General features: G+C 41.7%; 1 protein-coding gene across 4 annotated transcripts; it reads left to right on the top strand.

Annotated features, from left to right (window-relative positions):
• Window positions 1-10: 10 nt before the first annotated feature.
• On the top strand, window positions 11-22,754 carry atp5pb (ATP synthase peripheral stalk-membrane subunit b). Of its 4 annotated transcripts, XR_011358545.1 has the most exons (9): window positions 11-117; window positions 4,942-4,978; window positions 5,209-5,354; window positions 5,965-6,128; window positions 6,884-7,009; window positions 11,113-11,292; window positions 16,498-16,596; window positions 17,658-17,805; window positions 22,579-22,754. XR_011358545.1 is itself a non-coding variant. In XM_069942248.1 (8 exons), the coding sequence occupies exons 1-7, from the start codon at window positions 90-92 to the stop codon at window positions 16,567-16,569; spliced, it is 753 nt and encodes a 250-aa protein (XP_069798349.1). In that variant the 5' UTR covers window positions 11-89; the 3' UTR covers window positions 16,570-16,596; window positions 22,579-22,754. The 4 variants fall into 4 exon arrangements, 3 of the variants coding, with proteins under 3 accessions (XP_069798349.1, XP_069798347.1, XP_069798346.1); XM_069942248.1 differs by lacking the exon at window positions 17,658-17,805; XM_069942246.1 differs by lacking the exon at window positions 22,579-22,754 and having other exon boundaries at window positions 17,658-18,144.
• The last annotated feature ends 2,093 nt before the right edge of the window (window positions 22,755-24,847 follow it).

Genomic DNA, 24,847 nt, shown 5'->3' with positions numbered 1-24,847 from the left:
TCGTGCCCCACGCCTCCCATCGTGCCCCGCGACCGGCCTGGGCCGCCATTTTGCCGCGGAGGTCGGTGAAGGAGAGGACCCGCCGCACCATGTTGGCCCGCGCCGCGCTCGCCTCCGGTAAGGGGCGGGGGGGCGGCGGAGGGGGGGGGGCGGCGGAGGGGGGGGGCGGCGGAGGGGGGGGGGCGGCGGAGGGGGGGGGGGCGGCGGAGGGGGGGGGGGCGGCGGAGGGGGGGGGCGGCGGAGTTCGCCCCTAGTGAGGCTCAGAGGCCCGGGGAAAGGAGAGGGGGACCTCGGGCAGGGGGACTTGGGAGGGTAGACGGGGGCAGGGGCCGGGGGGGGGGCTGGAACCGAAGGGGCTGGGGTGAACTGGAAGTGGGTGGAGCTTGGGGTTGGGGGAGGGGGCCCAAGCCTGGGATTGAGGCTGGAAGGGCAGAAGGATGCCAAGACCCTGGAATCTGGGTCAGAGTGAGAGTGGAAATGGACTTTGCTGAGTGATGGGATAATTATTTTTAAATAACCTCACTTCCATTTGCAGTGGTAAGTAGAGGGTGAAGTGGAACAAAACTAGTTAACTGGAGACACGTGAATGATTGCAGATGCTGCAATTTGGTGGAAAATAAAACTTCTGAAGCAGCTCAACTGCTGAACCTGCATTAATGAGAGAAAAAAAAGCCACCAAAACATTGACTATTAATTTTATCCCACTGATGTTGCTCAATCTGCAAAGTTCTTCCAGCAGGTCCTCTGTTAGTCAGTCTCCCAAACTGGCTAGATCTGAGTTTGAAGTCAACACTACCTGTGAACGGAAATCTTTGAAAACTTCAGATACTGGAAATCTGAAATACAGAAAACACTTGAAATACTTGGGTTGGGGAACCATCAGTAGAAAGGACTTCCTGTAGCTAGGCAACCAAAATTGCACACAATTCTCCAAATTTGGACTTCAAAATGGGGGCAGAGGGATTGGAATTTGGATATGCCCAGAAAAGAAAAGCAGTAAAGGTTCATCTAATTTCCCACTACCAGTAAGTGGTCATTTCTGTCTAGCCCACAGGAAAAAAATCTCAGGGTTGTAGGTGATGTTATGTGTGTTCTCTGACATTATTAGGTAGTTGGGTGTCCTGTTAAATAAGATTAAACAGACCGGACACATACCCTTTCAAAAAAATAAATGGTGTCTCTTTATAAAATTACCATTGTCCCATTCTTAGAGTTGAATTGTTTCAAATCATAGAACACTACACCACTAAAAACAGGCCATTCAGCCCTTCTAGTCTGTGCCAACCAATGCTCAGCTAGTCCCAATATCCTGCTCCCATTTTCTCCGAATCCAAGTGAAAAGAGCCTAATCACATTTACTCTGTCTAAATCAAAGTATTGAGTACAGGAAGTTGGGATGTTATCTTGAAGTTATACAAGTCATTGGTGAGGCCAAATTTGGAGAATTGTGTGCAATTTTGGTTGCCTAGCTACAGGAAGGCTATCAATTGGATTGAAAGAGTGCAGAGAAGATTTACTAGGACTTCACCAGTTATATGGTTATTGGGACTAGCTGAGCCAAGGCCTTTGCAATTTCAACACTCGTCGCCCTCAAGGCCCTAGGAAACATCATATCCGGCCGAAGGGATTTTCTTTCTACCTTTATTCACTGCAAGGCAGCAATCACATCCTCCTAATCTCTGTTTCATGCCACTTCTATTTGTTTCCCTTCCATCCATATGCACTAGCCCAGTTTTCTGAGTGAATAGTGATGCAAAAAACTGCTTTAAGGTCTCCCCAATTTCATGAAGCTCCACACATAGTTGGCCACTCTGATCCTCTATGGGACCAATTTTGTCCCTTGTTATCCTCTTAATATACTTGTAGAAGCCCCTCAGATTTACATTCACATTATCTGCCAAAGCACCCTCATGTCTTTTTTGCCTTCCTGTTTTTTTCCTCTTTATTCTATTATATTTTCTATCCTCTGCAGAAATTAAATTAATATTTTACCTTTCTCCCAACAGATTTGCTCCTCCAATTCTCTCAGACTATTGGGCAGTCTATAATACAAGACCATTAGTGTCATCACACCTTTCCCATTCCTTAGCTCCACCCATATGCCCTCTGTAGAGGAATCTACAGCACTGTCCTGTTCAAACACAGCTGTGATATTTTCCCTGACTAGCAATGCCACTCCTCCCCTATCATCTCTCCCCCTCCATCATGTCTGAAACATCAGAACCCTGGAACATTGAGCTGCCTGTCCTGCCCCTCCTGCAACCAAGTGTCACTAATAGCAATAATGCCATAATCCCACATTCAAAGCTATGCCCTACGCTCATCTGCTTTAACGACAATACTCCTTGCATTGAAATAGATACATTGGATATCATTTACAAACCTCTGCTTTCTTTCTTTACATGTAGTCCTCACATGACCCTGAACATCCTCCAGCTCTTATCTGCTCTATCACTCTGGTTCTCTTATCTGCTCTATCACTCTGGTTCTCCTCTCTGCAAATCTAATTTAAACACCCACCCACCCAAAGAGCAGCACTAGCAAACCTACTGGGCAAGGATACATCCCCCTCCAGTTCAGGTGCAAACTGTCCCTGCCAAACAGGTCCCACCTTCCCTGGACGAAGCCCAATTCTCTAGAAATGTGAAGCCCTCCCTCCTGCACCATCTCATTACCCATCTGTTTAACTGCATTATTTTCCCATTTCTAACCTCACCAGCACATGGCACAGGTAGCATTCCTGAAATCACCACACTGAAGGTTCTATGGTTCCACTCTCCTAACAGGATCTCCTCACTCTCCCTACCCACATCATCAGTCCCTACATGGACCGTGACATCTGGCTGCTCACCTCCCTCCTTAGAATCAGGAGAACTAAATCAGAGATATCTCAGACCCTGTCAACAGGAAGGCCACAGAGTATTCAAGATACTCAATTTCTCCCACAGAACCCTTTATCTGTCCCTCTTTTCCCTTCTGATCCAAGGGTCCAGTCTCAGTGCCAGAGACATGACCACTACAACTTGACCCTGATAGGTCATCCCCACCAACAGTTTACCTATTGCTGATGGAAAGAGCCACAGGAGAACTCTGCTCTCTCTTCTCCCCCCTGCATCCCCTGACAGTCACCCAGCTGCCTACCTAAAACTCCTCTCCATCTCTATCTCCCAAATGATCTGAAGTTCATCTAGCTGCAACTCCAGTTCCCTAACTCAATTTATCAGGAACTGCAGTTGGGTGCACTACTTGCAGGTGTAGTCATCAGAAACAAATGTGTTGTCCCTGACTTCCCACATCTTGCAATTGGAAAATTGGACTGTCCTAACTTGCCTCCATTACCCAATTCCTCAATTAATTAACTAGCTTAATTAAAGCAAACACTTTTACTGGGAGCAAACTCCTCCTCAGCCACAATGTTCCTCTGAGCCATTCTGTTGCTGGCCTGTTTTAACACCTATCCCTCTTTTTATACATCCTTATCTATTATCTCAATGCCACTCTGGCCCTAATCAATTAACTCAATTGCAGCCTCCTGACTCCAACTCAACTGACATCACATGCCTGCACAGTCTGCCCTCTCCCTTCTGGATGTCAGGTGATGTTCCTGTTACTCCAGTTTTGGAATAAAGGACTAATCTTTAGAATTCACTATCCCAAATGGGTTTGGAGGCTCAGTCACACAGCATATTTGTGATTATTAGATGTGGGATCGTTGCAAGGAGCTGCTGCGGACGTACTGTATCAGCCATCATATCATTGATCAAGCATACAAAGGGGAGACTGGGCCTTTGTGGTTGTGGCCCCAAAACTGCAGAACAACATTTCCCTGACCATTAAACTAGCCCCTTCCCTCAAATGCTTTAAATCCAGGTTAAAAATGTATCTTCTGTCATTAGCGTTTAAAGTCTGAAACCCTTTGTACATTTCTAACCTCCAGCAGCATTGCACTATTCACTGCAATTATGGTCTATTTATAGCATCTTAATCTGTTGTTCTGTTAATAGTTGAACTAGTTTCAATTGATTGCCTTGGTTTGTACACCACTTTGGTCAGTGCAAATTGGGAAAAAAAAGTGCAATATAAATAAAGAACTAACTAAAGCACCTTGAGCCAAATGTCCCACTGCTTTCATATCACGTGGTGAGAAGGAACTTGAGATGGTTGTGAGTGTGGTGTTGGATGCATCAGGTGATTGTGGAGAAGGTGCTGGACCATGGAGGGAATGACTGCACAGTGGTAAAGCTGGTAAAGCCACAGGGTTCGGCCCTGACCTGTGGGCAGAATTTGCCTATCCTTCCTGTAACCATGTAGGTTTCCTGCAGAGGCTCAACTTCTATCCCACCTCCAAAACCATGCAGATTGGCAGGTAAATTGACCACAAACTGCTCTTTGTGTGAAGGTGAGCAATAAGAATTTGGAGGGCAATGTGGGGAGAATAGGCCACAGGGAAGATTATTGGGGGAAAGGGGTGGCTTCATGAATTGCAAAGATTTAACAGGGCAAATGGAAAAATGAAGTACAACACGAAAATCTGCAGACACCATAGTTGAAGGAAAAGCACAATGCTGGAGAAACTCAGCTGCTCAATACGATGCCTTTATTGTCATTTAAGACCAGACTGTAAAACAGTACAGAGTAATAAACAAAATAACATTCTTCCAAAGCATCACATCACGAGATTACACAAAAACAACATAGACAACACACATGTCTTTGCTGAGATTCTTCAGCATTGTGTGTCTACAGACCAGTGTTTTACTTCCTTCTCCAGCATTATGTTTTTAGTTGTATGGAAAAATGAAGAAGGGAAGGAGAGAGGCAGAACCTGTGTTGGGCAGTGTCATTTATTGCCTCAGGACATCCTCTGCTAAAACCCAGGAAGAAAGTGTGATTCTGATTGCAGCATCCAAATAACAAGTTTGACTATCATCTTTTTTGCAGGCTCCTTTCTGAAGTCATCTGCCCCTATCAGTGCAAGGTTAGTTCCTTCTATCTCGGCCACCATCATATCTAAACATGTGACATTACTATCATTGGTTTTGTTTTTGTTTTCACAATTTTCACCCTTATTTTGCTTTCAATTTGCATGACAGCACCACTAATCTTTGAAGAGATCAATTCATTATTTTTTTTCTTGGAGGAATTAAAGTTTCTTAAATGTAACCATTTGCTAACTCACTGAAATCTGAAGTCACTTTATTCTTCCAGTTTGGTGTCTGTATCCAGGACTTTCCATGCCAGTATTCAGTCTCGGGCACCAGTCCCTCCCCTTCCCGAAGAAGGAGGCAAGGTGCGCTTCGGTTTGATTCCAGAAGAATTTTTCCACTTCCTTTATCCCAAAACTGGAGTAACAGGTCAGTACAAAATAGTTGATGTTTGAAATATTCCTCTGCTTCCCAAATATGTTCCTCTGCTTTCCAAATCGCTGTATTCATTCTGTGAACTTTGCATACACGCAATAGTTTACATTATCTGGCATGTGAAACAGAAATCTTCTGCATTTTTATTGTTAAGGAAGTAATATAAAGTTAGTACTGTAGTTCACATTTTATTTTCAGAAAAATTTTCTTTTCTAACATAATTTGTGTATTTTCAAATTTGATATAGAGTCTGCAGGATTTGATATGGTCAGTGGTTAGAGCGCTGGTCTTGTAAACCAGGTTTGTTCCTTGCTGGATCCTCAATTCTGTGAGGGGCGCTGGATAAAGTGGTAACTCTGTCTTCCTTACAGTAGACGAAATTAAAGAATTTCATTTAAAAGTGCTGGCTGTGAAGATATTTAATACTGTTACATTCAAAATGTTTTAATACCAACTGGCTTTTATTTAAATGCAGTTTGAATGATGTCTGTGTTCAAGCTGTCAGGTTATGGTACTCTGGTGGCTATGGGCTATCAATGACTAGAAAGAAGAAATGTTCTACCTTGGGACAAGTTTAATCATTTGTATTTGCTTTACTCTGTAGGCCCTTACATATTTGGCACTGGACTGTTGACTTATCTTCTATCAAAGGAAATTTATGTCATTAATCATGAGACATTTTCTGCTATCTCTATTGGCATTCTTATTGTTTACGGTGTCAAGAAGTTTGGAAAGGATGTGGGAAAATTTGCTGACAAGTTGAATGAGGTATGATGTGATTTAACAAGGGCAGCCCGGTTAGTGTAGCAGTCAGTGTAACATTGTTACAGTGCAACATTGTTACAGTGCAACATTGTTACAGTGCAACATTGTTACAGTGCAACATTGTTACAGTGCAACATTGTTACAGTGCAACGTTGTTACAGTGCAACGTTGTTACAGTGCAACGTTGTTACAGTGCAACGTTGTTACAGTGCAACATTGTTGCAGTGCAACATTGTTACAGTGCAACATTGTTACAGTGCAACATTGTTACAGTGCAACATTGTTACAGTGCAACATTGTTACAGTGCAACATTGTTACAGTGCCAGCGATCGGGGCTTGAGTTCAAATCCGGAGCTGTCTGTAAGCAGTTTGTACATTCTCCTCGTGTTTGCGTGGGCTTTCCCCAGGAACTCTGGTTTCCTCTCACAGCATACCCGGGGTTGTAGGCTAGTTGGGTGTAATGAGGCAGCATGGGTTCGTGGGCGAAATGGCCTGTTACCGCGCTGTATGTGTAAAAAATTTAAACAAAAGAAGTCTGATCCCAATCTGGGTGTCTTTGCCAGACTGTATGATGATTAGTTGTGCAATCATTTTAATTTTAGGAGTGATTAAAAATATTCGGCCACTGGTCAATGTACATGGAGCTATTTAGTCAAGAAATGGCTTTGAAGGAAATGTGCTGACTAAACGTAACCTGTCACAGAAGATCACTGATTCAGTTTTCAGGTCTGTCATCACATTTGTTTGACAATAACAGGAAAAAGTTGAAACGGCAAAAGAGGTGAAAGACTTTGCCTTGACCAGCCTGACAGAAGCCATTAAAGAGGAAAATCAAGAGCAGTGGAGAATAGAAGGACGTCATCACCTCTTTCATGCGAAGCGGGTAAAAGCACCATTTTTTCCGTTGCTTTTGGTATGAACTCTTTCTGTGATCCCTTTCCTGCTTTAATTAATAAGCATGGATTTAAAAGCTTTTGCTCTACTCTTCTCATCACTTGGTAGAAAATGTGTTGCGTTGTATGAAGCTTCTCCTATTGGCCAGTGATATTGAATGGTTTATTGTCACTCGGATCAACAATACAGTGAAAAGCCTCGTTTTGCAGAAAAGTTGACCTGTATTATGTATAGCTGTCGAATTTGGGTGGCATGGTTAGAGCCCTGCCATTGCACACCAGTGATCCAGGTTCATCTCAGGGAGTTTGTGAGTTCTCCCCATGTCCACTTGGCTTTACTCTGAGTGCCCTGGTGTCCTCCCATGTTCCAAAGATGAATGGGATTAGTAGGTGAATTTGTCACATGGGTGTTTTTAAAAAATCAAGTGTAGTATTGCAGTACATCAAAGAATGGTGGGTATACTGTTACCTAATCCTAACCCTCGAGTGAGAAAAATAGGTTAAACGTTGAAAGAGGATCATCTGTTAAGAGTATTTGCACAAACATTGCTGAAACAAACCTGGTTTAGTTATTCTGCCTCAAAGACAAGCGCCATTGTGGCTTCACTGGCATAGGTCAAGCCTGAATTTGGAGTTGACCCAAACAAAATAAAAGCCCTGAGAATAATTTGGTTGAACCTGTGCTGTGTTTGCCTACCACCAAAATGCACATGAGTGTGGTCGGTGTAAATCAGTCTAAATTCTTGGTGGGAATATTGAAATAGTAATTTACCCTACCCTATCATTTACTATGATCATGGCAGATCTACATACAGTTGGCTTTATTTCTTTCATGCCAATTCTTCATGCCCCTCAGTTCCTTGGGTTGGGCAGTTAGATCAGTGCAGGGACTAACACAGAGCTGTGGGGAGAGAGGGGGGCAGTCAGATCAGTGTAGGGATCGATACAGAGCTGTGGGGAGAGAGGGGGGCAGTCAGATCAGTGTAGGGATCGATACAGAGCTGTGGGGAGAGAGCCAGGGCAGTAGGATCAGTGTGGGGACCGACATGCGGCTGAGGGGAGAGATCGGAGCAGTGGGATCAGTGTGGGGACCGACATGCGACTGTGGGGAGAGATCGGAGAAGTGGGATCAGTGGGGACTGACACAGGGCTGTGGGGAGAGTGTGGGTCAGTAGGATCAGTGAGTATACAATTTCCTATAGCTAGCGATCAGTTTTTCTAAATTGCTGAGGTACATGCGGTCAGACGTTGCCCGAACAGACATTAAGCAGCGCATACCTATATGTTGGTAAGAATGTGGGCTGCTCTGATCATAATAAATTTGGTATCTTGCTGTTGAATTGATTAGAAAAAGTAACATCTTCACTTAATGAGAAAATTGAAGATACAGGTCATACTGAGACTTGGCAGCAGTTTTGGAGAGATGACATTTTAAGATAATCTTTTGTCAGAGTGTAACGATTTTCTTCCAGTGGACACATTTCTGCTTTAAAGATCACGTGTTCATTTAATAATTTCTTGGACTTTTCACCATCAAGACTGTGATAGCATGAAAAAGGAACATTTGTTTTGGAGGAATGAGATGTGCGTTTAGGTCACAGGGAGGTGATGCAGTTCAAGGAAATGCCTAAATCTTTGGCTTCTTGACATAAGAGCAGAAATATAAAGTCATACAGTAGAAACTGGCCACCATGCACATGCCAACCATCAAGAATCTGTCTATTCTGATTTCATTTGTCCAGATGTTGTTGAGAGTACCAGGTTCTGCCACATTCCCAGACAGTGCATTCCAGGTTTCAATCATCCTGGGTGAAAAATTCTTCATATCTCCCCATAACCTCTTACTTCTCGTTATAAACCGAGACCATTTGCTCTTAGATGCTTATTCTATGGGTAAAGTTTCTTACCCTGTCTATGCCTCTCATAATTTTGTTCCCTACCATCTCAGTCTTACCTGCTCCAAGGATAACAAACGTAATGTCTTCACACTCTTGCAATAACTGGGGCAGTTGATTGCCGGTAAATCTTGGTGAATCTCCTCTCTTGTTCTTTCTTGGCCTTTCTTTAGTGGGGCAACCAGAACTCTGCACAATAAGAACCAATCAACCTCTGATTTAAATCGACCCAATGACTTGGCCTCCACAGCTGTCTGTGGCAATGAATTCCACAGCTTCAGTTCGTTCTCCTCATCTCTGTTCCTTTTTTTTCCCCCAGTCCAAGATTCTCTCACTACTGAAAACGTCTTCTCCAAATTCTCTCTATTTCACCCTTTTGATGAGATCCCACCTCATCCTTCCAAATTCCAGTAGTGCAGGCCCAGAGAGATCAAATGATCCTTTTACATTAACCCTCTCATTACCAGGATCATTTACATAAACCTCCTCTGGCCCTAATGCCAGTATATTCTTCCTTATATATGAGCCCAAAACTGATCACAGACTCCAAATACAGTCTGATTAACACCTTGTAAAGCCTCAGCATATCACCTTTGCCTTTTATATTGGAGTCAAATATCTTCCATTGGTGATTACTGAATAGTTTCACAAGTTTTGACTGATTGGTTGAGTTTTAAATATTACTTTTGTTTCTGATCCAAATTTCTGGTGATATAACCACAGAAGTTTCACTAAATAAGATTCAGGGAATTTTTAGGGGCTGGTTTAACATCCGGCAATGATTTAAAAGGTCAGGGGGTAGGTAGCTACCTGACTGATGTGTGCATATTAATCACAATGTAATGATGGTAATGTTATAAATCTGTGTTAATAGTAATATTTAGGTTAAGGTTGTTATATTTCTTATAAATATGTCTTCGTAAATTCTAGAGTTAAAATATTGTATATTCTCAATAAGTTAGTTGTGGGCTGGTACAGAGTCACACTGCACATTTACAGAGGACCATTGTACTCAGAGAAGAGAGTTCATTCTCAGAGTCGCAGCATCTTGGAAAGACAGAGCTCATAGATCTGAAGTGGTTCTTAATTATTCAAGAACAATGGAGTGTTGGCCTTATTAAAAGTATCTAAGTACTCATTACTGCTGAGGAAGCCATCTTTTTTTAAAAAACCACTTAAGCCTCTTGAACAGAGATGAGGTCAGAGGTTGTTATGGATATGGAATGGTTTTGAAAAAGGAACAGAATTTTGGTAGAAATAGACCTAATAGTCATGTGATTTCCAAGAATTGGGACTGACCTGGTTGATGATATAACTGTCACATGATTTGGAGAAATATATTATTGAATTCAGACATTTTTGGATGAGTTCAATTTGGAGAGTACAGAAGTCAAAACCCTGTGACACACACAGGGGTTGGAACCTTTGTGAAAGACAGGGTTGAACTCTTGGGAAAAGGGGAACATAGAATAAGTTTCTTTTGAAATGAGGAAGACCACTTTGCTGTCTCTTTGGAAAAGAGGATAGAATTCTCTGGGTCCATTTTTGTATGGCCACATTTTTTTAACCCTTGTCTGGGTTTGTGAATTCATCATGGAAGAGAGTAACCACATTCGCTGTCTCTTTGAAAAGAGGGCAGATTCTTCGTGTGGAAAACAGATTCCAAAATCTTCAGTAAAAAGAAGATTTGATCCTGGGAAGACGAGAATTGTATTCTCCTTTTCACTGGAGGTACAAAAGATGGTCACTTCTATTTAAAGAATATCTCTCAAGGCATCAGATCAAAAGAATTGTGACTGAAGAGGCCTGATGATGTTTAAAAGTGCTTTATAAATATTTCTGAACTGAGAATTTAAGACCTTCAAGCAACACTAAAATGATGCTGAAGTATTTAAAATGGACACACACACGCATACATACATTTTACATTTGTGCATGGTGGGGTTAAATTTAGAGTTAAGTTTAGAGATAAGTAAAAAATGTTATGTTATTGATAGTTTAATAAAACCTATTGTTTTTTGAATTTACCATTGTCTGGTGAATTTTCCATTGTTGTTCCTTTGTTAGTGCTATGAAAGTCCCTTTAGTCCCACAAAAAAATTAAAAGGATTGTTAGTTTGTAACAGTAAAGTGTCAAGTTACAAATATAATTAATCAGAAACACACAGCAGACTGACCTACTGCTGGTTTGTTGACAGAATAATGTAGCTATGATGTTGGAGACCAACTACCGTGAGCGCCTGCACATGGTATATGATGCAGTGAAGAAGCGCCTGGATTACCAAATCAGTCGCCAGAACCTACAGCGACAGCTTGCTCAGGAACACATGGTTAACTGGGTGGAGAAGAATGTGATCCAGAGCATTACACCACAGCAGGTGGGTGGAGGAACGAAACAAAGTCACGGTGATTGTTGGTCAGATAAGTGGGAGTCCATAAGATATAGGCTATTCTCCCCATTGAGTCTGCCCCATCATTCAACTATGAGTTTTAGTATATGTGCTGCCGAAGTGAGCCTATGAGTTGATCCATTCTCCCATTCAGCCCCACTGCCCAGTCTTCTCCCCATAACCTTTGATGCCCTGGCTAATCAGGAACCTATCAATCTCTGCCTTAAATACACCCAATGATTCGGCCTCCACAACCACCTATGGCAACAAATTCCATAGATTCACCACCCTCTGGCTCAAAAAATTCCTCCGCATCTCTGCTCTAAGATGACACCCTTCAATTCTGAAGTTGTGACTCTCCTACCATGGGAAACAACCTTTCTACTTCTATTCTTCTATCCTGTCTACGCCTTCCAACATTCAAAATGTTTTAATGAGATCTCCCCTCCTTCTATACAGAATCTGGAGCAAATTAGCAGAATCATTGTTGGGTTCTGGGGCACCTTCTTTGTACTTGACAGCTGTTGAGTTTTTGGGCCTATATAACAAGTTTCCAAATGAATCAGAAAATCATGTGACTGTTTCTTAATAGCTACTTTTCCCACAGGGTTTTACATTTTATCTCGTCGGCACCTTGCATGTTCATCATGTCAATCTCAGCATGCACATTTGCAATCTTTTTATTCACAGTTTACTGGAATAATCTTGCTTGCAGGTCTTAAATATACACACACTAGTCAACTACCCTGGACAACAATTTTTTTCCTAAAGGTTTTCTTCCTGAAAAAAAAATTTGGGAATTACAATAACCAACTTCAAGCTGAACATAAAGCTAATTTCAGATTTGCTGGATCACATAGGACGTTGGAGAAACATTAAATTAACTTTTATTGAATTTAGCATGTTTAACTGACCTAAAAATATTTTGCCACTGATTTTCATTTGTACTCCGCATCTGATGCCTCTCATATCAGTGTCCAACAATAGTCGGCCAGCACTGATGATCCCAGTTGCCCTGATATCGCTTTTCCACAATCGAAATGTCCTGGTGAAATCTTTCACCATATTTGTCACTGGCTGCACCAAGATCAGCAGGGAAGAAGTCCAAGTGCGAATGCAGAAAATGAATTTTCAATGACATGTCGCACTTCATGCTTTTGTATGCTTGAAGCATATTAAAAATATGACAGGAAATCACAAAAATATGTTGTAACTCAAAAATGTTACATGATAGGAAAATTGTAGGCTGATTTTCATGCTCAACAGCCCAAAATCTTTAACATACACTCAAAAGTGTTGACCAATGCTAATCCAGCTGTAATTTTGCTCTTATTAATTATATCTTTAATTTTCCTTCCATGGCCCAACTTTCCCAGAGAAAATATTGGATTTCAAACCTCCCAAGGGAAATTGAACTGTGAATGTTAGAAACAGAAAAAGCAGGTAGATTGTTCACCCTCTCTTTGCCGCAGTCTGCACCTTCAGCACCCTGCGCCACATCTTCTCAAGTTCCCCTTCATATCCTTGACATTAAATGTATACTCAAAGAAGGGGTCTGATTAATTACTGGACCGGACTTTGCCAAAGGTAAGCAAGATGGGGGGACGTGTAAGGTAAAAACATCATGAGATGGGACCGGAGAAGGAATCACCCAGTACTAAGGAGTAACAGAATGCAGATGTGACCTTGTACACTCAAGATAAGCTTGGCACTAACAAGAATGATGTGCAGCAGGCTAACAGAGAAGGGGAGCAACAGTTTATTCATTGGACAATTTCATGGTATGATAATTTACTAAGTACGAATCGTGAGGTATAAAAAAACACCACTTGCTGATAACGGCAGAATGCGCCTTCTCCAACTAACACTGTTAGTTGCAAGTGTTACAATCCGGTAATAAAGAACAAAGAACCTTGATTTCGACTCAGTCTGGTGTCTGACTCACTCATTCATGAACAAAGCAGACCTAACAGACGGCAGAACAGAATTGGAGGATATTTCTACAAGAAATAAGTTCAGGATAGATATATTCCAAGAAAGAAGAAAATTATCGATGGAAAAATGGCACAAATGTGGCTAACGATAGAGGTTACGGCTAAAATAAAAGCAAAAGGGAGGGCAGACAGTGGGAAAACAGAGGACTGGGAAACTTTTAAAAACTTGCAGAAAGAGACAAAGAAAGTCATTAGGAAAGAAAACATGAATTATGAAAGGAAGTTGCCCAATAACATACAAAAGGATACGAAGACGTTTTTTAAATAGGTCAAAAGTAAAAGAGAGATAAGGGTAGATCTAGGACCGATTGAGAATGATGCTGGAGAAATTATAATGGGTAATAAAGAAATGGCAGAGGAACTAAATGAGTATTTGGTGTCAGTCTTCACTGAGGAAGACAACACCTGATAGTCAGAGGTCTCAGGGAATAGAATGAAGGACGGTCAGGATTACTAGAGAGATAGTACTTAGTAAACTGAATAGACTAAAGGTAGATACATCTCCCGGACCAGATGAGGTGCACCCATGGGTTCTGAAGGAAGCGGCTTTGGACATTGTGGAGGCATTGGAATTGAAGTTCCAGAAATCAATGGACTGGCATGGTTCTGGAGGGCTGGAAGGTCGCAAATGTAGTTCCGCTGTTTAAGAAAGGAGGGAAGCAGAAAAATAGAAATTATAGGCCTATTAGTCTGACGTCAGTGCTTGAATATTGGAGTCAATCCTCGAGAATGAGATTATGAAATACCTCGGGGTGCATGACATGATAGGTCCAGCTACCATGGGTTCATGAAGGGAAGATCCTGCCTGACCAACCTTTTTTGAGAAAATCTCAAGTAGGGTGGACAAGGAAGAGGCTGTGGATGTGTATTTGGATTTTCAAAAGGCCTTCGATAAGGTGCCACATGAGAGCCCATGGAATTACAGGAAAGATATTAGCTGATAGGCAGGAAGCAAAGGGTGGGAATAAAGGGATCCTGTTCTGGTTGGTTGTCGGTTACTAGTGGTGTTCATCAGGGTCGGTGTTGGGGCCACTTTTTACAATGTTTATCGATGATTAGATTATGGAATGAATGGTTTTGTGGCAAAGTTTATAGATGACAACAAGATAGATGGTGGAGAAGGAAGAGTTGAAGAAACTGAAAGGTTGCAGAGAGACTTGGACAGTTTAGGAGAGAGGGCAAAGAAACGGCAGATGAGATATAATGTTGAGAAATGTACGGTTGTACATTTTGGAAAAGGAACTAAGCAGGCAGATTATTATTTGGATGGGAAGTGCAAAGGGACTTGGAGGTCCTCGTGCAGGATAACAAAGGTTAACCACCAAGTTGGATTGGCAATAAAGCGAATTCTATGTTGGCATTAATTTCAAGGGGAATGGTGTTGATGAGGCTCCATGGGGCACTAGTGAGACTCATTTGGAATAACTATGTGCAGTTTTGGGCCCTTTTTCCTAGAAAAAATGTAATAATGTTGGAGAGAGTACAGAGAAGATTTACCAGGAAGATTCCTGGACTGTAAGGGCTAACATATGAGGAACATTTATCAGCTCTTGGACTGTATTCATTGGAGTACTGAAGAATGAGAGAGGATCTCATAGAAACATTTCAAATGCTGAAAGGATTGGACAGAGTAGATGTTTCCCTTGCTGGGTGAATCCAGGACAAGAGAGCACAGTCTTAGAATTAGAAGGGATCCATTTAAAACAGATGAGGAGAAATTTCTTTAGTCAGAGGGTTGTGGATTTGTGGAATTTGTTGCCACATCCAACTGTGGAGGCCAGATCATTGGGGGGAGATTGATAGGTATCTAATTAGTCAAGGTATCAAGGGATACGGGGAAAAGAATGGAAATTGGAACTAAATGTGACAACAGTTTAGCTCAAGGTGGATTTGTGGAGCAGACTGAATGGCCAAATGTTCCTTTACCAATCTTGTGCTCATGGTAACACCGTGAGCCAATTATGGACATGTTAAATTCCAAATATGTTGTCTGCTCTATAGCTCTGGAGCTGACCAGTACATCGACGTTACCGGCAGAGAAGGTGCACTCATACAGGGTTTTACATTAAAACCAGAAAAGCCTCTCCACAGTACGTGCTGTTCGCGTCTGTAAAAACAAGTGTTTCATATTGGAATTATTGCAGTGAAAACCTTTAAGAAACATCTTGTTGACAGAGTTTAACTGCTTCTTAAAGGACGTGCTAGACTAATTATTGCTGAAGAATCTCAGCTTGTCCTTAATTTTATAAATTTTATATCTGAAAATGTTTAAAAAAAATGATTTTTGTAACTGGTTTGGTAACCCTTGTAAACCACTCCTCACTCCCTACTGTCTCATCCAGTTATCCGTTTTGTAACCTCAATCTCAAAGTAACCCACATCTTCTCCTCCTACTATCCCTTCCACTGCTTCCCTCCCCTACTCTTCTCATCAGGCCATTGTTCCACCCTCACCTTCCGCTCACCCCATCTGGCTCCATCTGTCCATCATCCACCTCAGTTCACCTATCACACACTTAACCCCCACTCTCACTCTTTAATGTCATCTGTTCCTCTCCTTTCTCAATCCTGAAGCAGGGGTTTGACCCCAAACTTTGACTCTCCATTTCCCTCCATGAATACTGAGTTCCTCCAGTTGTTTTTAACTCCAGATTTCTGCGGTTAAACATGAAAATCTGCTGACGCTGTGATTGCAGCTGGTCATGCAGCGCTCTTTATGCAGCAAAAAGAGATATATAACCAACATTTCAGACCCGAGCTCTTCATCAAGATAAAAAGCAGGCAGGTGGCTCGATAAAAATGATGGGAGACGTGCAAGACGAGGAGCACAGGCCCTCAGGCAAGAGGTGGATATGGGTGGGAGATCAGAAAAGGCTGAGGTGATAGGGGAGGGGATAACTTAGAATGGAGAGGGAAGGAGGAAAGGAGAGAGAGGGATGGGGAAGAGAGGGAGGCAAGAGAGTGGTCTAACAGTAACCTGCAGTCTTGCCCGAGGTTAGCTTCTGGGCCGGCTTCATGTCAGTGTGGCAGTTACAACCTTCCTTAAGATTGCCTACTCAAAATGGATAGGGATCTTCTTCACCAATATGCCACCCAGTTTTGTCTTTACTTCACCAATTCCTTTATGATTTTTTTTAGTCTTCCTACAGTAGCTTAAAAGAATGTGCCCATCTTTATATTTTGCTTTAAATTTTTCATAGGAAAAAGAGAGCATTGCCAAGTGTGTCGCTGACCTCAAGGTGCTGTCGAAGTCTGCTCAAGCAAGCGCCTAATCTTAATCCAGAGTTACAACCTATGTGGTAGGTTTATTATGTATGGGTAACTTTGAACGAATCTGATGAACTGCATTGAGAGAAATCTGGTAACCTGAAGAAGAAACATTAAATACGGTGTTGATAAATCGATGCTTCAGTCCATTTACTTTTTCATGAATGTTTCTTTTGCATTAATAAATGCAAATATTGAGATTCAAAATTCTTTTATTGTGACGTAATAAAGCGGGTGTAATATTACACAATTTTGCCTTTAGTCTACTGTAAGGCACACAAAGATTCACCATCAGCAGAAATTGCATTGAGAGAAAGAGAAGCAAAAGAGAGTCTCTTCAGAGGCACCCAAGTGTGTGGATTCGCTTCCAGCGCCTCCTGCAGCCACACAAAGGCCTGTTTGATCCATCGGCCACAAAAACTCCAGATCCAAACCTCCGACACGATCAGGAAGCCTTCAGTGCCCAAGCTCCCACTCCACCCCCGGCCTCAGCACCCTCTCGCTTCTTGGTTCTAATACCTGGTACTCCTTCAGCCAGTCTCTAGCAGTCCACAACCTGATGTGAGTCCTATGACTGCAAATTGCCTTCAGCCTGCGTGGATTCCTCGCCTCTGTGTTCTTCAGCCGCAGAGACCCTTTGCTGGTCCACCGCTATGGTCACCATCTCCTCTGCTTCTTCTCAATGGGGATGTTCTCCCCATTTCTGGTGCCCTGCCCTAGTCCTCTTGTTTCCCCAGAGTCTGCAATCCCTCGAGGCAGCTGCCAAACACAGGCACTGCCATCTTGGGCCCAGACCTTGTGGTCACAGGGTTTTAAAATGAAACATCATTGGCTCCTTTAAAAGTCTATTTGAAGTGTGCATGGAGCTGGCGGTAGTAGGACTGGGCAGTAGGACCCTGAGAGGGAGCGAAGTGTCTCTGCTCCCCATTCTCTCGGAGTCCACACCATCAGCAGTGTTGCCTTACCAGCAGCTCCCCGAGAAATAAAAAGAGAAAAGAGAAAATGCTGGAAATAATCAGTGGGTTAGGCAGTATCTAGAGAGAGAAGAATGAGTTACTGTTTCAGGTTGAAGATTCATTGTCTTCATCTGCAGATTTTGATCTTCAAGCCCTCTGTGAGAACTTATCCGAAGACTGATCTTTCTCAACCCATCTGCGATGCCATCTGTACCTCGACGTTCCATTGTGACATTGGGTCTGTTGGGCTTGAGTGGGACGTGTACATGAGCTGTATATTGCCAGGTGAAGATAATGTGACAAAAATAGTAACTGCAAATGGGTGTGGGTTGTGGTGGGGCTGGTCTGGTACAGTTAACAGCCAATACATTTGAAATTCAGAAGAAAACATTAATTGATCTACTTCAAAGTCTTCATAATAATGCTATTTGTAGCCAAAGCATGAAGTCTAAATTTTCCATTTTAACCAGTAAATGTTTCTAAAGGTTCCTGAACGTCATTGTCTTACCGCTACAATTCCACCTGTTAAGGCTGCAGTTCTGAGCCCTTTGCAGTGCTAGATGGTGAGCTAATCCCTCTCCTGAGCTCTAAGCCAAGACTCCCAATATACCTGTTCTGAACGAAGCCAATGACTTGATAGAGTGATCATTTCCTGGTGCCATGCAAAAACATGCTGATTGGAGCTCTAGCATTGAAATGTATCGATACAGCACAGTTACAGACCCTTCCAGCCCTCAAGCCTGCGCCACCCAATTACACCCATGTGACTAATTAACCCTCTCAGCACAAATGTCTGCCACATGGGAGGAAACCGTAGCATCCAGAGGAAATCCACAGAGACATACAAACTCCTTACTGACGGCTCCAGATTCAAATTTGGGTCGATGGCGCAGAAATAGCGATGTGCTTACCACTCCAATAACTGCCACCATCTATTACTGCTCTGCATTGTAGAACGGAGAGACCAAGAGGTACTGGTGCATGGTTCCTTGAATAGGGCCACTCTGGGAGATAAGGTCATGATTAAGGTACCTTTATTGGGCATGGTATTGAGTTCTAATGTTGGGACCTCGTGATTCAGCTATACAAGGTATAGGTAACAATGCACTTGGGGTACTATGTACAATTCTGGTCACCCTGCTACAGGGAGAACATCAGTAAGTTGGAAAAGGAGCCAAGGAGATTCACCAGGATGAGAAAGGTTGAGTTCTAGCAAGAGGTTGGACAGACTGGTTGAAGATGAGCCTATTGTCACTGTACAATGTACATGAGCGTCAAAGAAAAACTGGACTAGTAAATAATTGAATTTAATTAAGAGAGACAAATAAATATAAAAGAGAGATAAATATTCAGATTAATTTGGGTGTAAAATAAAGTGACAAAGTGAGGGGTGATCTTGTTACATAATAATACATTAAAAATGTCACATGGATGATCCACTTCAACTTCTACCTGCCGTAAAGTGAAGAAAAAGTTGCCATTATTTACCCGGCGTCCCTCTGTAGAAATTTGCAAGGTCCCCGGTGCTGTACCAAACTCCGCAAACTCCTGAGTTCTTCACGATGCCATTGATGTGTTGGGTCCAGGAAAGATCCTCCAAGATCGTGACTCCCAAGAACCTAAATTTGCTCCCCCTCTCCACCTCTAATCCCCCAATGATCACTGGATTGTAAACCTCTGGCTTTCCTTTCCTGAAGTCAACAATCAGCTCCTTAGTTTTGGTGACATTGTAAGGTTGTTGTTGGTGCACCATTCGGCCAAGTTTTCTATCTCCATCCTCTATGCTGACTCGTCCCATCCTTTATACAACCCTCCACTGTGATAACGTCAGCAAATTTGTCGATCAAATTCTTGCATTATATACTTGAGTGTGTAGTTTAAATATTGTACATTACTATGTTCTGCATCTTAATAGTGGAATAGGTAAGAAAGGGAAATCAGTAATCGAATTTTAAACGACTCCTGTGTCCAACAGCACCATTGATGAACATGATGACCAATGGGTTTGGAACAGTCCCAATACAAATGCATACAAACCAGTAACATCCACTGCTCACATTGCTCACATATTGGCTATTGCTGCCAATTTGTGGCACATCAGTTCCCACTGCAGCATGAGACCATAAGATATAAGAGCAGAAGTAGGCCATTTGGCCCATCGAGTCCACTTCGCCATTCTATCACAACCTGATCTATTCTCCCACTCCCTGGCCTCCCCATAACCTTGGATACCCTGACTATTCAGATGTGCATCAATCTCTGCCTTAAATACACCCAACAACCTGGCCTCCACAGCCGCCCGTGGTAGAAAATTCCAGAGGTCCACTGTTCTCTGAAGAAATTCCACGGTTATAAATTGGTCCCCTTCAATCCTGAAGTTTTGCTCTCTTGACCTAGTTTCACTGACTGTGGGAAACATCTATTCTCCCCAGGCCTTTCAACATTTGAAATGCTTCAGTGAGGTCCTCCTCATTCTTCTGAGTGCAGTCCAAGAGCCGTCAAAAGTTCTTCATATGTTGATCCCTTCATTCCAGGAATCATTCTTTTTTTTTTAAATAATTTTTAATTTTTCATACTGTGAACCATAGCAACCAAAATATGTACAAACGTTTCTCATTAAATTTACACAGTGGCATTTTCTCCCTTTTTTCCCCCTTTCCCTCCCTCCCCTCTTCCCACCCCCTTCCAAAACCCATAAATATTCAACATATACAATACAATAAAACCATAAAACAATATCTTCACAGAAAGGAAAATAAACAAGAAAAATACGTTGTCTATTTATTACACACTGAATCTAGTTGTTTTGTCTTTGTATCATTCTCATTTTAGGGGGTGGAGGTCCGAGGCAAGCCCTCTCTGTTATGTTCCATGTACGGTTCCCAAATTTGTTCAAATAATGTGACTTTATTTTTTAAATTGTATGTTATTTTTTCCAGTGAATACATTTATTTATTTCCATGTACCATTGCTGTATTCTCAGGCTCTCTTCCATTTTCCAAGTTGATATTATACATTTTTTTGCGATCGCTAAGGCGATCATAATGAATCTTTTATGCACTTTATCCAATTTGAGGCCTAATTCTCTACTTCTTATGTTACTTAAAAGAAAGATCTCTGGATTTTTTTGGTATGTTATTTTTTGTAATTTTATTTAATATCTGACTTAGACCTTCCCAAAACATATTTACTTTCGTACATGCCCAAGTTGCATGTAATGTTGTTCCTGTTTCCTTCTTATAGCGAAAACATCTATCTGATAATGTTGAATCCCATTTTTTAAATTTTTGAGCAGTGATATATAACCTGTGTAACCAATTATACTGTATCATGCGTAACCTTGTGTTTATTGTATTCTTCATAGTTCCAGAACATAACTTTTCCCATACTTCATTTTTTAATTTTTATGTTTAAATCCTTTTCCCACTTCTGTTTAGGTGTATAGTTTATTTAATCATTTTCCTTATCTTGCAGCTTAATGTACATGTTCGTTATAAATCTTTTAATTATCATTGTGTCTGTAATTACATATTCAAAGCTGCTTCCTTCTGGTAACCTCAGTCTGTTTCCCAATTTATCCTTTAAATAAGCTTTCAGTTGATGATATGCAAACATTGTACCATGAGTTAATCCATATTTGTACTTCAACTGTTCAAATGATAATAATTTATTTCCCAAAAACAATTTTCTATTCTTTTAATTCCTTTTCTCTCCCATTCTCTAAAGGAAAGGTTGTCTATTGTAAAAGGTATTAGTGGATTTTGCGTCAATAATAATTTTGGTATAAAAAATGTGTTATGTCAACCTGGAAATCAGAAGAGAACCTGAGCAATGGTACATAGAAATGAATAAATGTATTCCATTGAAAAAAATAACATATAATTTAAGAAATAACATCACAATTATTCGAACAAATTTGGGAACCGTACATGGAACACAACAGAGAGGACTGACCGCGGACCTCCATCCCATGAAATGACAGAAGGAGAAGAAGACGAAATGAACTGACCCAATGGGTAAAAGTTGATGACACAATTTTCTTGTTTATTTTCATTGTGTGATGACATTGTTTAATGGGTTTATTGTATCGTATATATTGAACATTTAGGTTTAGTGGGTGGGGAGGGGGGTGAAGGAGGGAAGGGGGAAAGGGGGAGAAAATGACACTGCGTATGTTCAAGAGGGAAATGTTTGTGTGTATTTTGGTCAATATGGTTCATAGTGTGGGGAAAAAAAAATTAAAAAATATATAATTTTGGTATTTGGTAATTGTTTTTTTCCTTTCTCAGTGGATTTTCTTCCATATATTAAGTAAATGATGCAATACTGGTGAGTTTTTATATTGCTCCAACTTTTCATCCCACTTATAAAGTATATGTTCCGGTACCTTCTCCCTTATTTTATCTCGTTCAATCTTAGTCCAGTCTGGTTTTTCCCTTGTCTGGTAAAAATCTGATAAAAACCTTAATTATGCGGCTCTATAATAATTTCTAAAGTTTGGTAACTGCAAACCACCTTGGTTGTACCTCTCTGTTAATTTATCTAACACTCTCCTCGGTTTCCCCCCTTTCCACATTCCAGGAATCATTCTTGTGAATCTCTGAACCCTCTCCATTGCCAGTACTGGGATTCCTTTTGGAAAATAGAAAACCATTGGAATTTAACTTATCGAATGACTGCAGAAACATAAAAAGGTGGAAACATTCTAAATATTAATATCCAGGATCTGAAAAATACAGTTACTAAATACAGTAAATAGCACCAATTGTAAATGAAAGAGGAAGGTTGATCTTTCTCTCCCTGTAAATCTGCAAGAAACACCCAGTAGAAAGTGCCAAGAAAAATGTACGTCACCAAACAATGGAAAGGCAATGATGAAATGATGTCAGGTGTGTTTGACAGCCGAGTTACACATCTGTTCCATGTCCTCTGGCAAATTGAAGAACTCCACCCTCTTATCGTGTGAAATGTTGACAGCGCGGCAATTTCCAGTCATGTGCTTCCAAACTCTTCTGCAGGTATTATGTCAGATCATTTGTCTTTTTCTATTTCTTACAGCATTACCAGTAAACTCATCGTCATCAATGACCCTCCAACAAACTTGTCTCTTCCTTACTGGAAGAGGTGTTTTCCCACAGACTCTGCAATTGTAATTCATCGACCAGAATCACACCAATGCAAAGCTGAATCCCTGTTCGTTGTAGAATAAATATCCATCTGTAGACAGTGGAAAATGTACTCTGCTACTGTTTTTGGGAGCTTTACATCCACTACAAGAGCTGTTGGCCTGTTTCCGTACTGTAATTGTTATATGGTTATATACTTTTCAAGTTCAAGTTTATTGTCATCCGATTGCACAAACGCTACCCGACGAAACAGCGCTCTCCGGTCTTCGATGCAAAACACGCAGTCGCACAACCGGACATACCACACAGACAAATGCTACCTGACGAAACAGCATTCTCCGGTCCTCGATGCAAAACACGCAGACACACAACCAGACATACCACACAGACAAATGCTACCTGACGAAACAGCGTTCTCCGGTCCTCGATGCAAAACACGCAGACGCACAACCAGACATACCACACAGACAAATGCTACCCGACGAAACAGCGTTCTCCGGTCCTCGATGCAAAACACGCAGACGCACAATCAGACATACCACACAGACAAATGCTACCTGACGAAACAGCGTTCTCCGGTCCTCGATGCAAAACACGCAGACGCACAACCAGACATACCACACAGACAAATGCTACCTGACGAAACAGCGTTCTCCGGTCCTCGATGCAAAACACGCAGACGCACAACCAGACATACCACACAGACAAATGCTACCTGACGAAACAGCGTTCTCTGGTCCTCGATGCAAAACACGCAGACGCACAACCAGACATACCACACAGACAAATGCTACCCGACGAAACAGCATTCTCCAGTCCTCGATGCAAAACACGCAGACACAACCAGATATACCACACAGACAAATGTTACCCGACGAAACAGCCTTCTCCGGTCCTCGATGCAAAACATGCAGACGCACAACCAGACATACCACATAGACAAATGTTACACAGGCAGAACAAATCTATATACGTAAAAATAAATATTGTTTAATAAATAGTAGAGTCTCTGAGGGTTAGTGTGAGCAGTTCATTTAGTTGTTCAGCAGTTTCACTGTTTAATTAAGTATGCTCTTGCATTAAGAAAGTACCTGGTCGGGCTGCAGCAAGAATTTTGGTGCAAATGCACGTCGTACAATGTGTGTGACAATAAACTCATCAGGCATCAGTTGAAAGACATCCTGATTGATGGGGTCACACTTGGTACTGCACTTAAAGACAGATCTTTAGATTCTTCAGGGAATGATAATGACAAGTTAAACCCAAGTCATTTGCTTCAACAAATTATTTCTATGATGTAGATCTAATAGTAAGGATAAGAAGTCAATTTAAACCCAGAAGTTGTCCATCTGGCTAAGATGCTCTCAGTTAAGTTCAAGTTTATTGTCATGGACTAAAACACAGTGAAAGATTGTTTTGTGAGCTGACCAGTGGACATCTAATACATAGTACAAGTATGGAACAGTGCAAGGTTCAGAGTTAGAGAGATCAGTTAGTACCGAACATAATTTTATTATTTTGATGTTCAGGAATCTGTGGGAATGAAACTGTCCTTGAATCTAATGGTGTGTGAATTCACCTCGTGAATCTACCTGACAGGAGGTGGGATGAACAGACGATATCTTGGGTGGAATGAGTCTTCAATGTGTTGGTGCTTTTCCAAGACTCTGGGAGTTGTGAGTCAATGGAGGGGTGGAGGGGAGGGGTATGTGGTTGCAGTAGCCATGATCTCAGCAAAGAGGGAAACATCACAAGGATTTCCAGATACAGTGTACAAAACTTCACCATGACAAAATCCTGCTTTTGATGCAGCTGCACTTAGATAACACTACATTTAGAATGTAACCTACATGAAATTCTTTAATTTTGTCTACTGTAAGGCAGAGAGAGAATATTGTCAGAATATTCCGCATTTCTCAGGTTGTTACTTGATCCCGAGGTCCTTGTTCAGCGATGGACCTGGTTGGATGATCTACCTCCCAAACCACTCATGCACCTGGCTGCCAACCTTGTGAAATCCATAAGTTCCCTCTACTTCACTCACCTCTACCTATATCCATTTAGATAAACATAGGAAGTAGGAACAGGAGTAGGCCAAAAATGGCCCATCGAGCCTGCTCCGCCATTCAATACGATCATGGCTGATCTAATTTATGACCTAACTCCACCTACCTGCCTTCTCCCCATATCCCCTAATTCCT

Source organism: Narcine bancroftii, chromosome 5, assembly GCF_036971445.1.
Source record: "Narcine bancroftii isolate sNarBan1 chromosome 5, sNarBan1.hap1, whole genome shotgun sequence".
NCBI classification, from domain to species: Eukaryota; Metazoa; Chordata; class Chondrichthyes; order Torpediniformes; family Narcinidae; genus Narcine; species Narcine bancroftii.
This window is presented reverse-complemented; position numbering and strand designations above follow the sequence as displayed.